This window comes from Crinia signifera, chromosome 12, assembly GCF_055691185.1.
Source record: "Crinia signifera chromosome 12, ASM5569118v1, whole genome shotgun sequence".
Lineage (NCBI taxonomy): Eukaryota > Metazoa > Chordata > Amphibia > Anura > Myobatrachidae > Crinia > Crinia signifera.
Genome location: NC_139228.1, coordinates 41,412,891 through 41,429,545, shown reverse-complemented (window position 1 = coordinate 41,429,545; position 16,655 = coordinate 41,412,891). Strand labels below are relative to the sequence as shown.

The following is a 16,655-nucleotide window of genomic DNA, read 5'->3' as shown; positions in this document are numbered from 1 at the left end:
AGCATGATATGCCCCCTCAATGGGGGGCTGTTCAAAATTCTATTACCAACTATAATCCCCCTGAAACTAGTTTTCAAAAGTAGGCAAGTATGCTCTGTATTCTTATTCTTTAATGTGATTTAAGTTATATAGCACTGCGGCCCAGCTGATACTACAAGTACTGCTGTCATATCTTTGTAAGCATTTTACATTTGAGATCGAAATTCTAGGATTTCTTGTATCACAATGTTTAAAGTAACAGCTTTTCTATCCAAAACCTAATCATAATGTCGTCTCTAATCAGTTTGCATATATTTTCATTTAAATTTCAATCTATTTGCCTAGTTTTTACCTCTCCAGCTTGTTCTCACCCTTCTTCTGGTAAATATTGCCAGATTAGATCCACAGAACCCACGTCTTATGTATGGCTGTATTAAGGTGCTTTCTGGAGACATAATGACCCATCTAAGTATTTATTTCAACCTATAAGTAGTTTTTTTTTTATTTTTTTTTACACAAACACTAAACTTGTCTAACAAAATTTTAACCACACCATTTCTAATATCCAAAACACACACTGGTGGCAATAAGCCATAACGTGAATATATTCTGGACATTTGCCTAGATTTGACTAAATAGTTTTAGAGCAGCTGAAATATAGGATACCATGCTTCTGCCAGGACACTTCTCAGACGTTTTAGACTTTTTTATTTCTGGCTTTTTACCCTAAGATGGCTTTCCTGGTAGTATGCCAGTCTGTATATTTTCACTTCTTGTTTTTGTCTAAGGGGGGTATTCAATGTCTGTCGAGGCTTATTGTTTGTCGAGCTTGATGGCTAGCTCGCCCGAATTTGGTTATTATTTAGTTGCTCGCATATTCAATGTTGTTTATTTCTCGCCTGGTGTTTTTTTTTTTTGTTCGCCAGTCGAGATTTCGTTTTGTCACCTAGTCGAGCAGACTGCACTGGTTTTTTGCTCGACTTTAGGGCAACTCTATTCAATGTTTTGATTTTTTTCCCTGCTCGCCAGGTCTCGGGCATATGATGCACTGTGTATACTCGATTTCATCTGGAGGCGTGAGTTGTTGTCCTGTGGTTGTTTTTATTATAACTCTGGCCCGTGTTCTTTAGCCCCAATGTAGAGTATATAAGTGGAAGCTGTGTTTTCAGTGTGCTGACTAATATGGGAGAAGTCCTGTACATACGGAATTGCACGTAATGATGTTTTACTACACACTTTTATTTGGTAATGGCACTTAATTTTAAACAAATGCAAATACAATTGTGTTTACATATCAGTTGAATGCAATGAGCTTAAATGCTACCACGTAACAAAGGTTCTGAGCAGTGGACACCAGAATAGAGAAATCACAGCCAGGGACTGAGGAAGGGAAAGAGAACAGCAACGGGACACCAGCAGTTGGCACATGGGGGTGTTGCGTGGGGCTGGCATCCCGAACCGCCCGCAGTGCACCTTCCGCCGTGAGTACCAGATAAATCGGGACAGTCCATTCCTACCCGCGCGGTGCTGGAAGTCAGGCTTCTTCTCTGGGTTAGCTTGTCCTGATGCAGATCTCCGGGGTTTCTGCTTCCGGGTTCTGCGTGCAGCTCAGGCTCGCCAGCACAAGTCACATGGGGCTTTATAGAGACAGGCGAGGTGCGAAACAACGGGGAAAAGTACGCCCACAGCTCGCACCAATGGGCTAACCTCGATGGGCGGGGACTCGCGTGATTGACCCATTGAATAGCCGCGACCACGCTAAGTCGAGTAAAAAAAAAAGCGAGCAGACCGAGAAAAAAACTGTTTTAAAAGCCCTCGACAGACATTGAATACCCCCCTAACTATTATTTTTTTTTTGTTTCTCACTTTTTCATAACCAACATTTTTACAGTCCAATAAGCATATTCTAAAATGCACAAAAATATTTGTGTTTTGTATATTTAATGATGCTCGAAAGTAGTACTCAAATTCCCATGTTTGATTAGGTTCTAAAAAATGTTCCAGTAAATTGTTGAACTTTAGATCAAAGTAAATTTGAAGCAAATTTTTTGAAGGGAACATATTTCACCAAACTTTTTTAGCTTGTCTGCTAGTAATGGCTACCACAGACAGCATTTGAATGGTTTACATCTGAATGTTTAGTATTTAAACATGTGTAATATTCACTGTTCAAATTCTAAAAATGAAAAACCCTGAAAACGAGTAAACCTGTATGTTTAGACAATTAAAGTTCACATTTTATTTTGAACCTAAAAACTTGCATTTACCATGTTGACTGTACCATGAGTAGGGATGCCAATCCCTGGTCATTGTATCAATCCCGGGATTCTGGATTGAAAAATGCTCGATGCTGGGATTGGCCTCCCTAATAATAAAAAAACACCAAATCATCCGTCCTGCACATTTACTCACACAGGCAGGAGCGGAGCAGTTGGGAAGTGCAGATTGGTGGTGCAACCGGAGGGCTGCGCAAAGCCACACAGCTGGAGACGGGAGTAGCCAGGCAGCTGCCTGCGATATACAATTAACTAAGAGAGCGCACTGAGGAGAATCGATAATGCATTTAATCAATGCAAATCACATTAATATAAAACAATACACTTAAATACACAATAATGAAACAATCCTGTCAGTTCTATCTTTCCGTTTTGATAAATGTATTCATAAATTGGTATATTGTTCAATATTCTATCACAAGTGGTATGCTCTACCTCCCCGGATACTGCTCAATTTATTTGACTTATCTGTGGTCTCTAAAATAAATAAACTTGAAGTAGGAGCTTGAATCAATGGGACTACATTAAGGTGGGAGTGTGGTTGGCCCTTCCCTTTGGAAATAAATAAACTGGAGGCTTCGCTTCCAAAATCTGGTCTTCACCACACAGATTTATGAATGTGTGTCAAGTCTAGATCGAAGGCATTTTCTGAGGACCTCAAAAAGAGTTGATGGAGCTCATCAATCTGTAAGCTCACGCCAAATGCAAGGTGTATAATATTTTGTGCGACCGATGTATTCCATAGAATTTACCTCAGAGAGATGATTTCTAATGTGTTTAGCTGCATGTCATGTCTGTCTGAGGTGTCATCAGTTGTAGGTTGATGTGTATCACTTCTTATTGTAGTTCCCAGTGATCAAAGAGCTTTGATCAGAACAGCCAGTCAACAGGTCAAGTTGGGTGGCGGCCCCAGGGCCTCTTTTCCTTAGCTACATCGCCAACATGGGGGTCACTGTGCAATCAGTATACTAAGGTTTCTGTGTGGCATAATATAAATGTGTTTAACATGTTTGTGATACTGAGGATATTTGCATATTACACTTTTTAATAACACTACAGTATATTCTAAAGACACTCTTATTGGTAGGGTCCTCCACAAGTTTGTTGCCCTGTGGCCCAAACAAATTTCAATCCAGTCCAGTTTCTTGCAGACAAAATGTTATATAGAGAGATTAATAAATTACGTTCCACTCAACCCCCATCATTGATGATATTTGGAATCTCACCTTCAATGCAGCATGTTGCTGGGGGTTGGAAAAAACTTATCCTGGCAGTTATCTCGGAGCTAAACAAAAATCCCCAAAAAGTGAAGCGGTTCATAAGAACTGGGTTCACCCTAGTGAGCCGGGATTTTCTTTACATAAAGAGACATTAAAGCAGTTATTGCAGATGGACTGGTCTTTTTCAGCAGTGTGCGCTATATAGGAACATTACCTCTTCCCACACAAGCACAGATTCACGACAGCCTACTCCTTACTACATTGGGCGGTATTCAATGAGGCTGATTCGCCATGTTTTTATGGCGAATTTGTGTTTTTTGGCGAATTTTTGACTAAAACGGTGAATCACCCTATTCAATGACCACATAGCGAATACATTTGAAGGTTTTTTTCGCCATGATTCACTGAGTAGCAATCGCTATCTTTTTATGGTGAAGTGGAATGTGAACTTTTAAAATAAAGTGTTTTGTTTTTTACATTTGGTGTCAAAAAATCTGGAATTTTATTCTGAGGAGGGGCATGCTATTTTTATTCATGTGCTGTAAGCACATCAATATATATTTAATTTAATTTTTTTTTTTTTTTTACACAGCAGCCAGCAGGGGGCGCCGGAGCCGAGCCGCTCATTACATATTCATATATTCACTGCACCCGATTGTTACGATCGGGTGTAGTGAATATACGGTCCCCTGCTGGCACCCCCGGGGGGGCAGCCTGTGCTGCCTGGCACCCGGGGAGCCCACCTCCCCCCCACAAACTTTCTGGGGCAGGCAGAGAGACTTCCATCTCTCTGCCTGCCACCGTCCTCAGGCTCCCTGCGGCGTTCGCCGCAGGAGCTCATATTCGCCGGTCAGGGGCAGCGAGCCCCTGACACGTTGAATACCAGAGCCTGCGAGGCTCCGGAACGTGGCGAATGTGCAGCGAATCCAAAAAAGGATTCGCTGCACCTCGCAGGTATTCTCATTGAATACTGCCCATTGTATTAACTTATGGGGAATACACCCAGTGCGATATGCACTACGGATATGGACTATATAGTTCATATCGGTAGAAAAGATAGCACATATAGCTTCATGTCCATAGAGCTTGAGACGCAAATGCGCAACCCCCTGGTATTGTCCATAGGCAAAAGAATACAGTGATTATAGTACATACTAGTGGTTTTGAGTTCCCGGGAGTTCAATGGAATTCGAATAGTCAAAAATCGTCCATATCCAAAATCGCACTGAGTGTATGCAACTGTAGAGTGCTTACTGGTGATTACGGTCTAAAGTCAAAGGGTCGTATACTTAAAAAATTTTTAAATCACAGGTATGTGGCAGCGAAGTAATAACTGTAGTAATATCTCGGATCCTAGTAAATTATGAAGCTAGAAGTCTTAGACCCTTATTGTTCGTGAGCATCCATTCACGTGTAAAACCTGCAAGCCAAACTATGTTTGTTTTGCCAATGATTGGTTTCTGAGTTTCAGTTTACTTATGTGTAATACAATTTAGAAATTTATTTAATAAGATTTGGCATGAATGGGTTGTCTTTACTGTATGATGAAAAGACCTATACGGTTTTGAAATTTTGACTGATGCAGCGTGGATTACATTTTACACTTGGAGAAAAGTTGGAAATACTTTCAGGTTTTAGTTTAGGTGAGTTTGGAATGTTACATAGTATCCCTGGACTACCCTAACAGCTGCTTATGATTACTTACGTAGGCATGAGCGATGATGGAAATGTAATTACAGTACCTATACCCATGCACACAATTTCCTTGATAAGGATCATTAAATTCTGAAATGAGTTGTGCTCCAATTTATTGACACAAATTATTGTCTCTTAAAAGCCAGACCAATAGAAAATCAATACATCACTCCTCACCGCTGAGCCAAGCAGTTACCCTGAACAGATGAAAGCCAGCTCTGTTGTTGCTTAGGACATACCTGGGGAAATTTTCCTATGTGAGTTCTAAGCAGCACAAACTGCCTGGAATCATTTTTGACTAACAAATTGTTACATCTCTCATTGCCTTTTATGTTTTCTGCTACACTGTGTCCGCCCATCTCTTGCATTTTTCATGCAAATATGCATTAGTCTATTTGTCTCTTGACCTTCAATGAACCTGTATTTGTTGGTATTTCATATTTTCAGCACATTTATAAATTGTCTTTGTTTCACTGACAAAAAAATGAAATATTCTGAAAACCACAGTTTTCGGGTTTTTGGATATACAGATAAGGGAAACTCAGCCCGTACCTATTTGTGTTTATTTCTTATAAATTGTACTCTAGAATTCTGGGGGAAACAGAATCAGATGCCTCCAATTCTACAATTATATTTTGGTATTTAGAAGAAACACCAAAAGCTTGTATTTTTTAATTGTTTTCTTCCCACCTGCACACTGATATTTGGTTGCACATCCTGTCCTGAGGCTTTTAGTAATTTCTTGGGGGTAGCAGGGCCTGCCATGGTTAGCTCTGCACTGCAGTTATTTATACCCCTTTTACACCTAGGCAAAAACCCGGGGTGGACCCGGGTCAGCGTCTGTATAAAAGGGGTAGCTGACAAAAAATCCGGGTCCATTTCCCTGCAAATCCTACCCGGGGAGGACCTGTTGGGTGGCAGTATAAATGGGTATGCCGGGTTATAAGACCCGGCTCCCGTTTACAGCAATAGGGAAGCCCAACCTTCGGACCGCACTGCACTGTGGTCAGTATGTCGGTTGGGCAGGGGGCGCACACAGCCTCCGCTGCTGTCTGTTGTACTGTGCATACAGCAGTAGAGGCAGGGAGGAGGTGAATGGATGCCTGTGTGCGGCATCCATTCACCTCGAGGTGCACAGAGGCTGGGGGCAGCTAATCTCCAAGCGGTGTCCCCGTTTACACTGTAGGATTGGTACCGCAGTGTAAAATGAGCAAATCCCACATCTGATCTGGCTTGGAACAGTGTTCCGAATACCGAGTCAGATCCAGGATTTTATCAGAGCTGGGGTAGTGGGTATGCGGCCCTGTGCGTCGCTATTTCCTGGTGATTAATATTCTGCATGCTGGATAAATCTAGTGAGATCACTGGTCAGTGCCAGCGTTCTCACTTGAGTACACTGACCCTAACAACAGATCGCTCAGCACACAGCGCTGGCACATCACTGTGCAGCGCTGTGTGCTGTGCAATCTACATTTCTCAGACCGCTCAGCAGTGTCGCCCCGTGTGTAGACCCTCCAGTCTTAAGTTTAATAACACGTCTTGAATATTATTTTGCAGGTAGCTAACTCAGCATGCAATGACATACACCCTACCCGCGGAATGAAAAACATAAAGTGACTTAATGTGGGGCTTATTATGTAATTATCTTTATTTCGAGTATAGCGCAGCCGAACTAGAACGCTCATCCATCGACAGCTGCTGTGCTCTCCTTGAGAGACCAACATTATGAGAAATGATGGGTTGTATGTAAAGCAAAGCACAGCATGTGTTTCTCTCACAGACCTTCTGTTGTAAGCTACTCTATGGCTGATGTACAATATTCCAACCGCAGATTCTTTAGCACTCTCAGAGGGCCCTAACTTGGAGGTGTCTGAGCTGTGTGCATGGAAAAACCTATAGTATTCATTTTCTTAGTGAGAAAAACAGGAAGAAAATGGCCGCCTGAGTAATTGAGCAGAAAGGTCTAGAGCTTTTCACACTCTCCCTGAGGACATTTCTGCGCACACTTCTCTGATGTTATGCTGGGTGATTAGGGCCTGTCAGACAAACATATTTTAATCATTTCTTATTTCTGGATTGGACTGAAAATCACCTTCACAACACCAAATGTTTTCCCACAGACGTCACTTAAGTTTGCCTGTGAAAATGTAAGCATTTCACTTTAACGTCTTTTTCCTGCATTTTACATTTAGTTGTATGCATCCTGTACGCCCTCATATGAGACTAGCCATCCGTGGAATCATGCATAGCACTTGTGTTACGCTTCAGACACGGTCATGTGTGCACACTTTTGTTTGACATGTTTAATTGACTGGTGTCACAACTTGGACTGCTGAAAAAATGAACATGCAGATACTGAGCGCGTTCTAGATCTGCAAAGCTTAGTAGTGACACAGCACAGTGCTGGATTGGCAGTGTAGTAATAAATACCCTAAAATCTGTTTGCAGCATGCCTTTTTCAGCTGACAGAAATAAATAGTGTCTAAAGAAAATACTTGCTAAATACTGCCACATACAGATGTGTCCACATAACCATCACTTAAAATCAGGTCCATTAGTCCCATTTAGTGCGCCACAGACTTTGCCACTTAGCTGGGTCAAAACAAATAGGGAGGTTGATTCATCAAGCAGTGAAAAGAATGGATAAGTTGTCTGTAATGACCAATGAGCTTTTAGGAAACAAGTATATTCTATACAATGAGAGGTATATGCTGATTGGCTGCTGTGGGCTACTTCTTTACTGGTCCAGTTATCCACAGTTGTCTCTGCTTGATACATCAACCCCCTAGTCCTTAGATTATAAGTGAAAGTAGCGCAAAACTGAGAAAAAAGTACGCCATCTAGGTTAAACATGCAAAAGATTAGTCTGACAGTGACCCACACCTCATATCATTGTGCTTAATCTGCGACTTTATACCAATTCCTTTGCTACAAAAATATTAGTCATAACTTCCTAGTACACTATGGGGTATAATCAATTGATGCCGGATCCATTCCATCATTCTATTCATGTCGAAAACTGCTGTCTTTTTGGCAAGACGCAGGTTCGACAGTGATTTGAATATACCCCTATGGGCATATTATCATAAAATGCATCTCCTTTCCGTGGGGGATTAGATAAAATTGCAAAGAAATCTTTGAATATATCACAGAGATGTATTAAATGTCTCATACAGGGACAGAGTTTACGGGAGAAAGCTAGGCGAGTATATCCAGCCTAGCAAACCGGTCTGAATCAGACACTACGTGTGTAATAGACGCGACTAATGTGGGTATTATGTGTATAAAAGTAGCTGCTATTGTGGGCATTATGTGTATAAGTGGCACTAGAATTGTGGGCACTACTGTGTAGCAGAACATGAATAAGTTGATCTACTATGTGGTGTAATATTTATCAAGGGCACTACATGCAGTATATTGGGGATAAGATTGTGCTACTGTGTGGTGTGATATGAAATGGGGTAACATTCTATCCTTGTGAGACTACACCTTTCTCTTTCAGCATGTGCTTTCCCTATGTAAAGTATTTGATGGTGCACATTTATAGTTTTGCACCAAACGCCACTGGCCCTGACCATATTAATGCCACCAAATGGCAAAATTGCAACAGTAGATGCAAATCTCAGTTTTCTTTAAACAACTTCACCGCAATTTGCATAACGACAGTAAAATCATGGTTTGTGATTGCTAAAAAATGTCAGACGTAATATGAATTGTACTGTGTAGGGACATTATAATCTGTACTGGATAATGTGCTGTATAAATCACATATACATTTATCTTGAGGTTTTTTTTGCCCTAGTTCCTGGGCTTGGTTATTGTTGTTTGTGTTGCTGGAGCAGACAAACTGGTTTTCTATGTTTCTAATATACACAGTCGTTAAACCGACATTGGGACTCGTGATGTCATTATTGTAGACTGGTGATTGAGTGCCCCCTGCAGGGCTTCTACTCCTATAATGACCTCTACATTTGTCAGTGCTAGTTAGGCAATAAATCATGTCAGTTACTCACAGGCACACTGTATCTAATGAGACTTGTCATTTTCTTATTGCTGGCTGTTTATTGAAGTGATTTCCTATCATATTTAACATTTGTAATGCAAAAGAGTTTCCATTTTGGTTTCCTATTCTGTTGCATTATTTTATGAACTTTCTAATTAACTGTAAAACGAGAGTCTTTGAAATTTAAATTTGGTTGAATCTGTCAGCTTGGCAGGTTTTAAAGAGTTTCTTGCGCACTGCAGGGGGTAGCCAGTACTTTTTGGATCCCATAGCAACGTTTTGAGTGGGCCCCTTTCCCGAGTTCTTCTAGAGAGACCAATTTAGAGTTCCATCGCACCAATTACCGTGTCAAACCGGCATGAATCCGGTAATTAGGTGCAATGTGAAAGGAGTATTATTGGTGCCTGATATGAAATGTGTCACTGTGGGAGAGAGTAAAGATTGTAAGCTCCACTGGTGCAGGGATTGATATGACTGGCCAAATATTTCCTGTAAAGTGCTGAAGAAAATATGTGGGCTATATAAATAACTGATCATAAATAAACTTTTTCTTTGTACTGTGTAGAAAAACTATTACTAGGACAATAATACAAAACATACTAAGGGAAACCTAAAACTTAGATGTGTTGCTTCATTTGACAGAGAGGCACCCGGATTTTCACTCCTTCCAATTATTTAATTCCATACTTCCTTGCACTGTAGCCGTAATTGCAGATTTTGTGGCATTCCCCTTTTGGACATCACGAATGGGAGGTCCCAGGGGCAACAGCAGAGGGTATGGTGCTGTGAATTGCATCATCACTGACCACACTCACCTAAAAATGCAATCATTCAGGGGACCTTGGAGCAGGTGATAATGACATGACCCTTAGCGTATTGAGTCCTCTCATCCATTTATTTAAAATCTTCGTAAAGTTACAGTTTGTCCCTCTTGTTCAATATGTTTGGGAGACTCCACATTTGCAGGGGGAAAAATTATCACATTCTATCTGCTGCTTGGTGAACCATATCTAAACAATGTTTGAAACCGAACCTGCAGTTCACTAAGGTCAACGTCATAATAGAGGCCATCATGACTTGTGAAAGTCTTGTTTCTATACTAGAAGACAACCAACCTGCATTACGTTATGTTTGGGATACCTTGATCGCAGTGCAGTTTTGAAGCAACTTAATGAGAACTGTCCCTCTATAATGATAGAGGTGCTGTCTTCTTAATTAACCAATATATTAGCTCCATGTGGATGGAGATCTGCAGTTAATAATTATTTTTCCATTAATTGGTAATTGCTCCTTAATGGCATGGTCTTATTTGTACACTGTTAACATTTTGTCTTCCTTTTATCCTCTTAAAATCCTGTCTTAAACTGGGAGATGGTGGAGACAGCATGGGGGTGGGAACGACAAACAAATTTTAAGCTTTTGTGTTTGGTCATCCCCCTTTTAAACTCCTTCTTTCACTGCCATTTTCAGATTGATAGCAAATAAAATGTGCCAGATCCAACAGAGTATGGGGACAAGTGACTCTGTGGTGTTCTAGTATTAGTGGAAATGTAAGGTGTCCTATATTGAATCCTTTAAATTTGAGTATTTATCTCTATTTGAGATTTTATCTCTTCATGGACATATTACACTGATCATGCAGATGTTATCCTAGTCAAAACTCGCCCAAAACAGTCAATCTTGGCATACTTCTAAACTGGATTAGTTTCTTTATGGATTGGTGAGTGACGTGTATATGTTTGCAGCTTCGTTCATAATAAAAATGTCATAGAGTAGAGGTAATAGAGCAGGGCTGGGCAACACCGGCCCTCCAGATGTTGATGAACTACACATCCCAGCATGCCTTGCATCAGTTTCAGCATGGCCACATAGCAAAACTAATGCAAAGCATCCTGGGATGTGCAGTTCATTAACATCTGAAGGGCCGGTGTTGCCCAGCCCTGTAATAGAGGCTCCTAGTGAGACTTGGGGACATTTTATTAGTACTAATGATGATAGGTTATCAGGGCTGCATTTTTTTGTAAATGGACAAAATCATGCTGCACTACAGGTGGGGAAGATGTAACGGGATGCGGTTAATTTCCCGGCGGCCGGAAACCTGGCGTTCAAAATCCCGACGCTGGAATCCCGACAGCCGTAATCCCGACAGCCGTAATCCCGACAGCCGTAATCCCGACAGCCGTAATCCCGACAGCCGTAATCCCGACCGCCAAAATCCCGAAACTTTCTCCCTCCGTGGGTGTCCACGACACCCATAGAGGGAGAATAAATTAGCGTGCCAAGCATAGCGAGGCACCGGGCCTGCTGCGTGGCGAGCGCATCGAGCCTGCAAGGGGGGTCGATCCACCCCCCCCCCCCCTGTCAGGATTTCGGCGGTCGGGATTCCAGTGTCAGGATTTTGAATGCCGGGATTCCGACCGACGGGTTTCCATACCGAATACGGTGTGACATGTTCAGTCATTTAGACTACCCCATGTTCTACTAAAATATTCTCACTTTAACCTTCCTTTTGTCTTATGTCATGTCTTTTAAGCCATTTTGTTTGGAGGAGAAGACTTTGTGACTCCTCACTTGTTACCTCATTTAAATAGTCCAAGGAGATTTCCTTCCTGATCTGTTTAGCGGCTTGTACATCAGTGGAGGATCTCTGCAATTTGCTGATCTAACAGCTAGCATGGGGAATCGGGAATATTGAACCTGTTTTAAAAACCCCATTCTGACCGAAAATGGCCAGGATCATCAAATTGGGGATTTTTAACATGTACAGTCATGTCCATAAATTTTGGGACATTGACAAAATTCTCTGATTTTGGGCTCTATACACCACCACAATGGGGTTTAAATCGATTATTCACCATCACAATGGATTTGAAATTAACCAAACAAGATGTGCTTTAATTGTAGACTTTCAGTTTTAATTTGAGGGTATTTACATCCAAATCAGGTGAGCGGTGTAGGAATTACAACGGTTTCTATATGTGCCTCCCACTTTTTAAGGGACCAAAAGTAATGGGACAATCGATTTAAACCCCATTGTGGTGGTGTATAGAGCCCAAAATATGAGAATTCTGTTGATGTCCCAATATTTATGGACCTGACTGTAGATTCCAGGATTCCCTGAAGAATTGCTGATCATCGATGGGCACCAATTATTGGTGCTGTCAGGTCTTAACTTTTTTTTTGCATAACATCAGAATAGCGTTGATTTACAAAAAAAATTGTTTTCGTAGCATAATGAAATGTCAATGCTATGTTTTTTTTAAGCTTTTTCATGAAATTGCAGTTTGTGTTAAGTACAAGTACTAAAAACTTTTGTTCAATGCTCGTTTATTTATTTGACAATCTGACTTTTACAGTGCAGACTAAGAGCCCAATTTAGATCCTGTCGCAGGGTTACAAATTTGCATCCCTGCCTTCATAGAATGACCATTCGCACACACTGAGTCCCCTTGCTGTTCACAAGTTTGACAACCCCCCCACCCCCGGCGTCTGTAGGTGGCACTCTTGCATTTTTTGAGAGTGCCGTGTAAAAACGCAAATGGCCCCGATGTTTGGGAGGGAGAGCCACAGAGGTCAGCAGCGGCCTCCATCTCCAACAGTAATCAGAGTGTCAGCGCTGTGAACAGGGGGAAAACCCTTAGATGTTGAGTGACTGTGAATGGTTTTCCCAATGTGTCCCTGTTGTCCCTCAGGCGGGGCAGTGTTGACTGATTACTAGCCAACGATCAGGTCTGAATCAGTCCCCTTAAAAGAAATCTTACAGGATTACATGTGTCTATCTCTGTTGCAGTCCATATGCATCAATGCAGGATATATTTTCAGCCATAAAAGACATATGGCTTTAGTTGTGCACATCATTTGAGATAGTGCCTTATTACTCCTATTATCTGAATGGTGCTGAGTTTTTCCCTATCATATATGTATTTTATTGACTAGACCATTAATTAAAACTCGTGACCAAATAAGCCTTTTCGCCGAATCGCTTACATCTGGGGTAGCCAACTCCAGTCCTCGAGAGCTACCAACAGTTATTGTTTTCCAGGTCTCCTCACAGAATCACAAGTGAAGTAATTAGCTCCACCTGTGGATCTTTTAAAATGTGTCACTGAGTAATGAGTGTACCTGTGCAGGCATTTATAGTAGTAGTGGCCCACTTAAAATAATGATTATTGGGTGACCGTGTATACTGCAGATCTTTTGATGGAACGATAATGTGGTGTTTTGCAGAATAGCCTTTTGCCCATGTTTGGTTTGTATGCGTGACCCCCACCCAACCCCATCATATTTGTTGTGTCCAGTTAGATAAAAAGAAATACGTTTTGTATATTTCCTCTATGATCAGCTCACATTTATTACTTCTACAATTGTAATTAGTTGACACGGTAATGCTTTCAGGAACTCATTGATTGCAGTCATTAACAGGCAGGCTCGGAGATTTTTATTACTAATGAGAAATTAAATCCCATCCTAATTACTTCACATTCTCCAAACAGCTTTGCAAACAGATTTTTTTGACAGTGATTTGTTGTCCTTCAATAATTTCATAAAACATAGATTCCAATAGTGTACACGAATGTCAAGTTTGTCTTGTATTCAAACAAATAATCTTTACAGGTTGTAACTCCATGGTATGTTTCCACAGGGTCAGCATATTTCCTCTGTACCAATTGCGAAACTAGAAGAAGCTTTGTATCAATATCAACCTATTCACATAGAAACATACGGGCCAGAAGTTCCTCCAATAGAGACGCTGAGTAGACTGGGGTAAGTGTATTTATTTGTTTATATGTTTCTTAATGGATTTATTCACAGACAAAAGTTGACTTTAGAAAAGTGATTTGTCAAATATACACAGAGCTAATTATGGAACATCTGGTTTAGTAAACTGTGCATATTTTTGAGAGAAGTTGTGTGACGTGAGTTTTGAAAGTTTTGCACGAGTCCATGATTCACACTGATTTCATGGACTGCTGTTCCTGCCTCAATAACACTTTAGACTAGTATCAGTATTTCAGAATATTGGAATAAGTGATCTAAATAGTTTTGGTCGCTGCAAAAATGTTCTTAATTAAATAAATAAAGATACTAGAGAGCGGCACACATCTTGAAAAAAAAGTTATTACAATTTATTGACTAAAATAATTAAACAATAAACATATCGAATTATTGCCCAATCGAATTAAAAATTTTTTTTCTAAATGTCGTGAATGGCCAAATAATTACCAACAATTAGCACAATCACAATGATTTAAAAATAATAATAATACCCTGCTCAGGGTCATTTGTAATCTCTTAAATTGTTTATAGGGACTATGCTTTCCCTTTGTGAGGTCAATCTGAAAAAAACCCTGTGTACATCAGGGTATGTAAAAAACGGGTAGTAGTCCATTGAATGACCCTTGAGGAGATATGCAAATTACAGTCTAATTGGTCTTATCCTTGATTATATTTGGATGTAAGATCAACCTGGTGACTGGCGCATAATATATTTCTTGGCCGCAAGAGTTCTTTTTATGTGTACCCCGCGCTCAGACTGTGGCAGTTGGGAGGAAGATTTAATGTGGTGGGCTCGCTTCAACCCGCTCCGGCTCTAGCTATATATAGCGAGCTTCAGCTGGGGATGATGCGGGGAGCAAGCCTCACTGACCTGTATGTAGTGAACAGGTCCTCCGTATCCGGATCCACAGTCTGCAGGCGCTTGTATACTCAGTGGAGTGTGGCTGTACGTAGGAGACGGTAAGCGCTTCTGTGCAGTCCTTCAGGGTGACACAAGGTATGCTGAGTAGGAGTCAGGGTATTATGTCCCAAAGTAAATGTCCTTGACGCGTTTCTCCTCTACAGGGATACGGCGGTTTCTTCAGAAGGATTTGTCATGTACTGACGGTGGGAGGAATATTTCAGAATATTGCTTAGTATTACTGATATTAAAGCAGCAATGCCACATACAGTAGTTTTCCCCCCCCTTCGGTAACAAGTTGGTGTAATTTATAGTTAGCATAATCTATTTATATTTTTATTTAATTGCTTCCTTTTCCATACCTCCCTGGAAGGCAAACAAATATGGTTTCCACAATTTTTCTGTATATCCTTTAACCCCTTCACGACATTTGACGTACATGTACGTCATGGTCGGGAAGTACTTCCCGACATTTGACGTACATGTACGTCATGGATTCTAACTGTCACTGCGTCTATAGACGCGGTGACAGTTAGGAGATGTCTGCTGTCCCTGACAGCAGACATCCCCCCTCGTCGCCCAGGGGGGGCAGGGGTGCCCCCCCCGGTCGGCGATCGCTGTGATTGGCTGTTCAAATCTGAACAGTCAATCACAGCGTTTCCTGTGTTACCGGCGGCTAAGCCGCTCGGTAACACAGAAAACGGTGGTGATCGGTGCAGCACCGATCACCACCGAGCGGCAGCACCCCCCTCCCACCCGCCGGGCACTCACCCGGCAGCAGCAGCAGCTCCAGCGGCTCCACCGCTACATCCGGAGCGCACGCTGCGCTCCCCTCCTCCCCCCTCCCCCCCGCAGCAGCAGCAGCAGCAGCAGCAGCATCATGCTGCTGCTGGAAAAGTTAAAAATAAATTAAAATTAAAAAATGTGCAAATGTGTGTGTGTGTATATATATATATATATATATATATATATATATATATATATATATATATATACACACACATATACATATATATATATATATATATATATATATATATATATATATATATATATATGTGTGTGTATATATATGTATATATATGTATATATATATATATATACACACATATATATATATATATATATGTGTGTGTGTGTGTGTGTGTGTGTGTGTGTGCGTATACCGCACCGATCACCAACGATCGCCAGCCCCCCCCCCCCTCCCACCCGGCAGCCCCCCTCCCTCCCACCCACCCGGCTGCCGCAGCGCCAGCACCCCTCCCACCCCCCCGCCAGCCGCAGCGCCAGCCCCCCTCCCAAAGCTGGTGACCAAAATGGGGTCACTTGTGGGGGGGTTCCACTGTATTGGTGCTTCGGGGGTCTTGCTAATGCGACATAGCACCCGCCATTCATTCCACCACCAAAAATCACTCCTTCCCTTCTGAGTCCTGCCATGCACCCAACTGGTATTTTTTGGTCACATGTGAGGCATTGCCGTACCCGGGAGAAATTGGGGCACAGATTTTGGGGTGCTTTGTCTCCTTCATTCCTTGTGAAAATTAAAAATTTTGAGCCAGAACTGCATTTTTGTGTAAAAAATTAAATTTTTTTACACAAAAATGCAGATCTGGCTCAAAATTTTTCATTTTCACAAGGAATGAAGGAGACAAAGCACCCCAAAATCTGTGCCCCAATTTCTCCCGGGTACGGCAATGCCTCACATGTGACCAAAAAATACCAGTTGGGTGCATGGCAGGACTCAGAAGGGAAGGAGTGATTTTTGGATTTTGCAGCACAGATTCTGGTTGAATGACCCCCGAAAC

The 16,655-nt window shown here is 41.5% G+C and overlaps 1 protein-coding gene across 2 annotated transcripts in view; it reads left to right on the top strand.

Moving 5' to 3' along the window:
- The window catches only part of MNAT1 (MNAT1 component of CDK activating kinase), a 140,946-nt gene that overhangs the window by 78,682 nt on the left and 45,609 nt on the right, over nt 1-16,655 (top strand). For both annotated transcript variants that reach the window (XR_014466189.1, XM_083166298.1), the window contains exon 7: nt 13,816-13,937. Coding sequence is in view for 1 of the 2 variants with exons in the window: in XM_083166298.1 (XP_083022424.1) it covers nt 13,816-13,937 (122 nt within the window). In the remaining variant the exon portion in view is untranslated. The remainder of the gene's footprint in view (nt 1-13,815; nt 13,938-16,655) is intronic.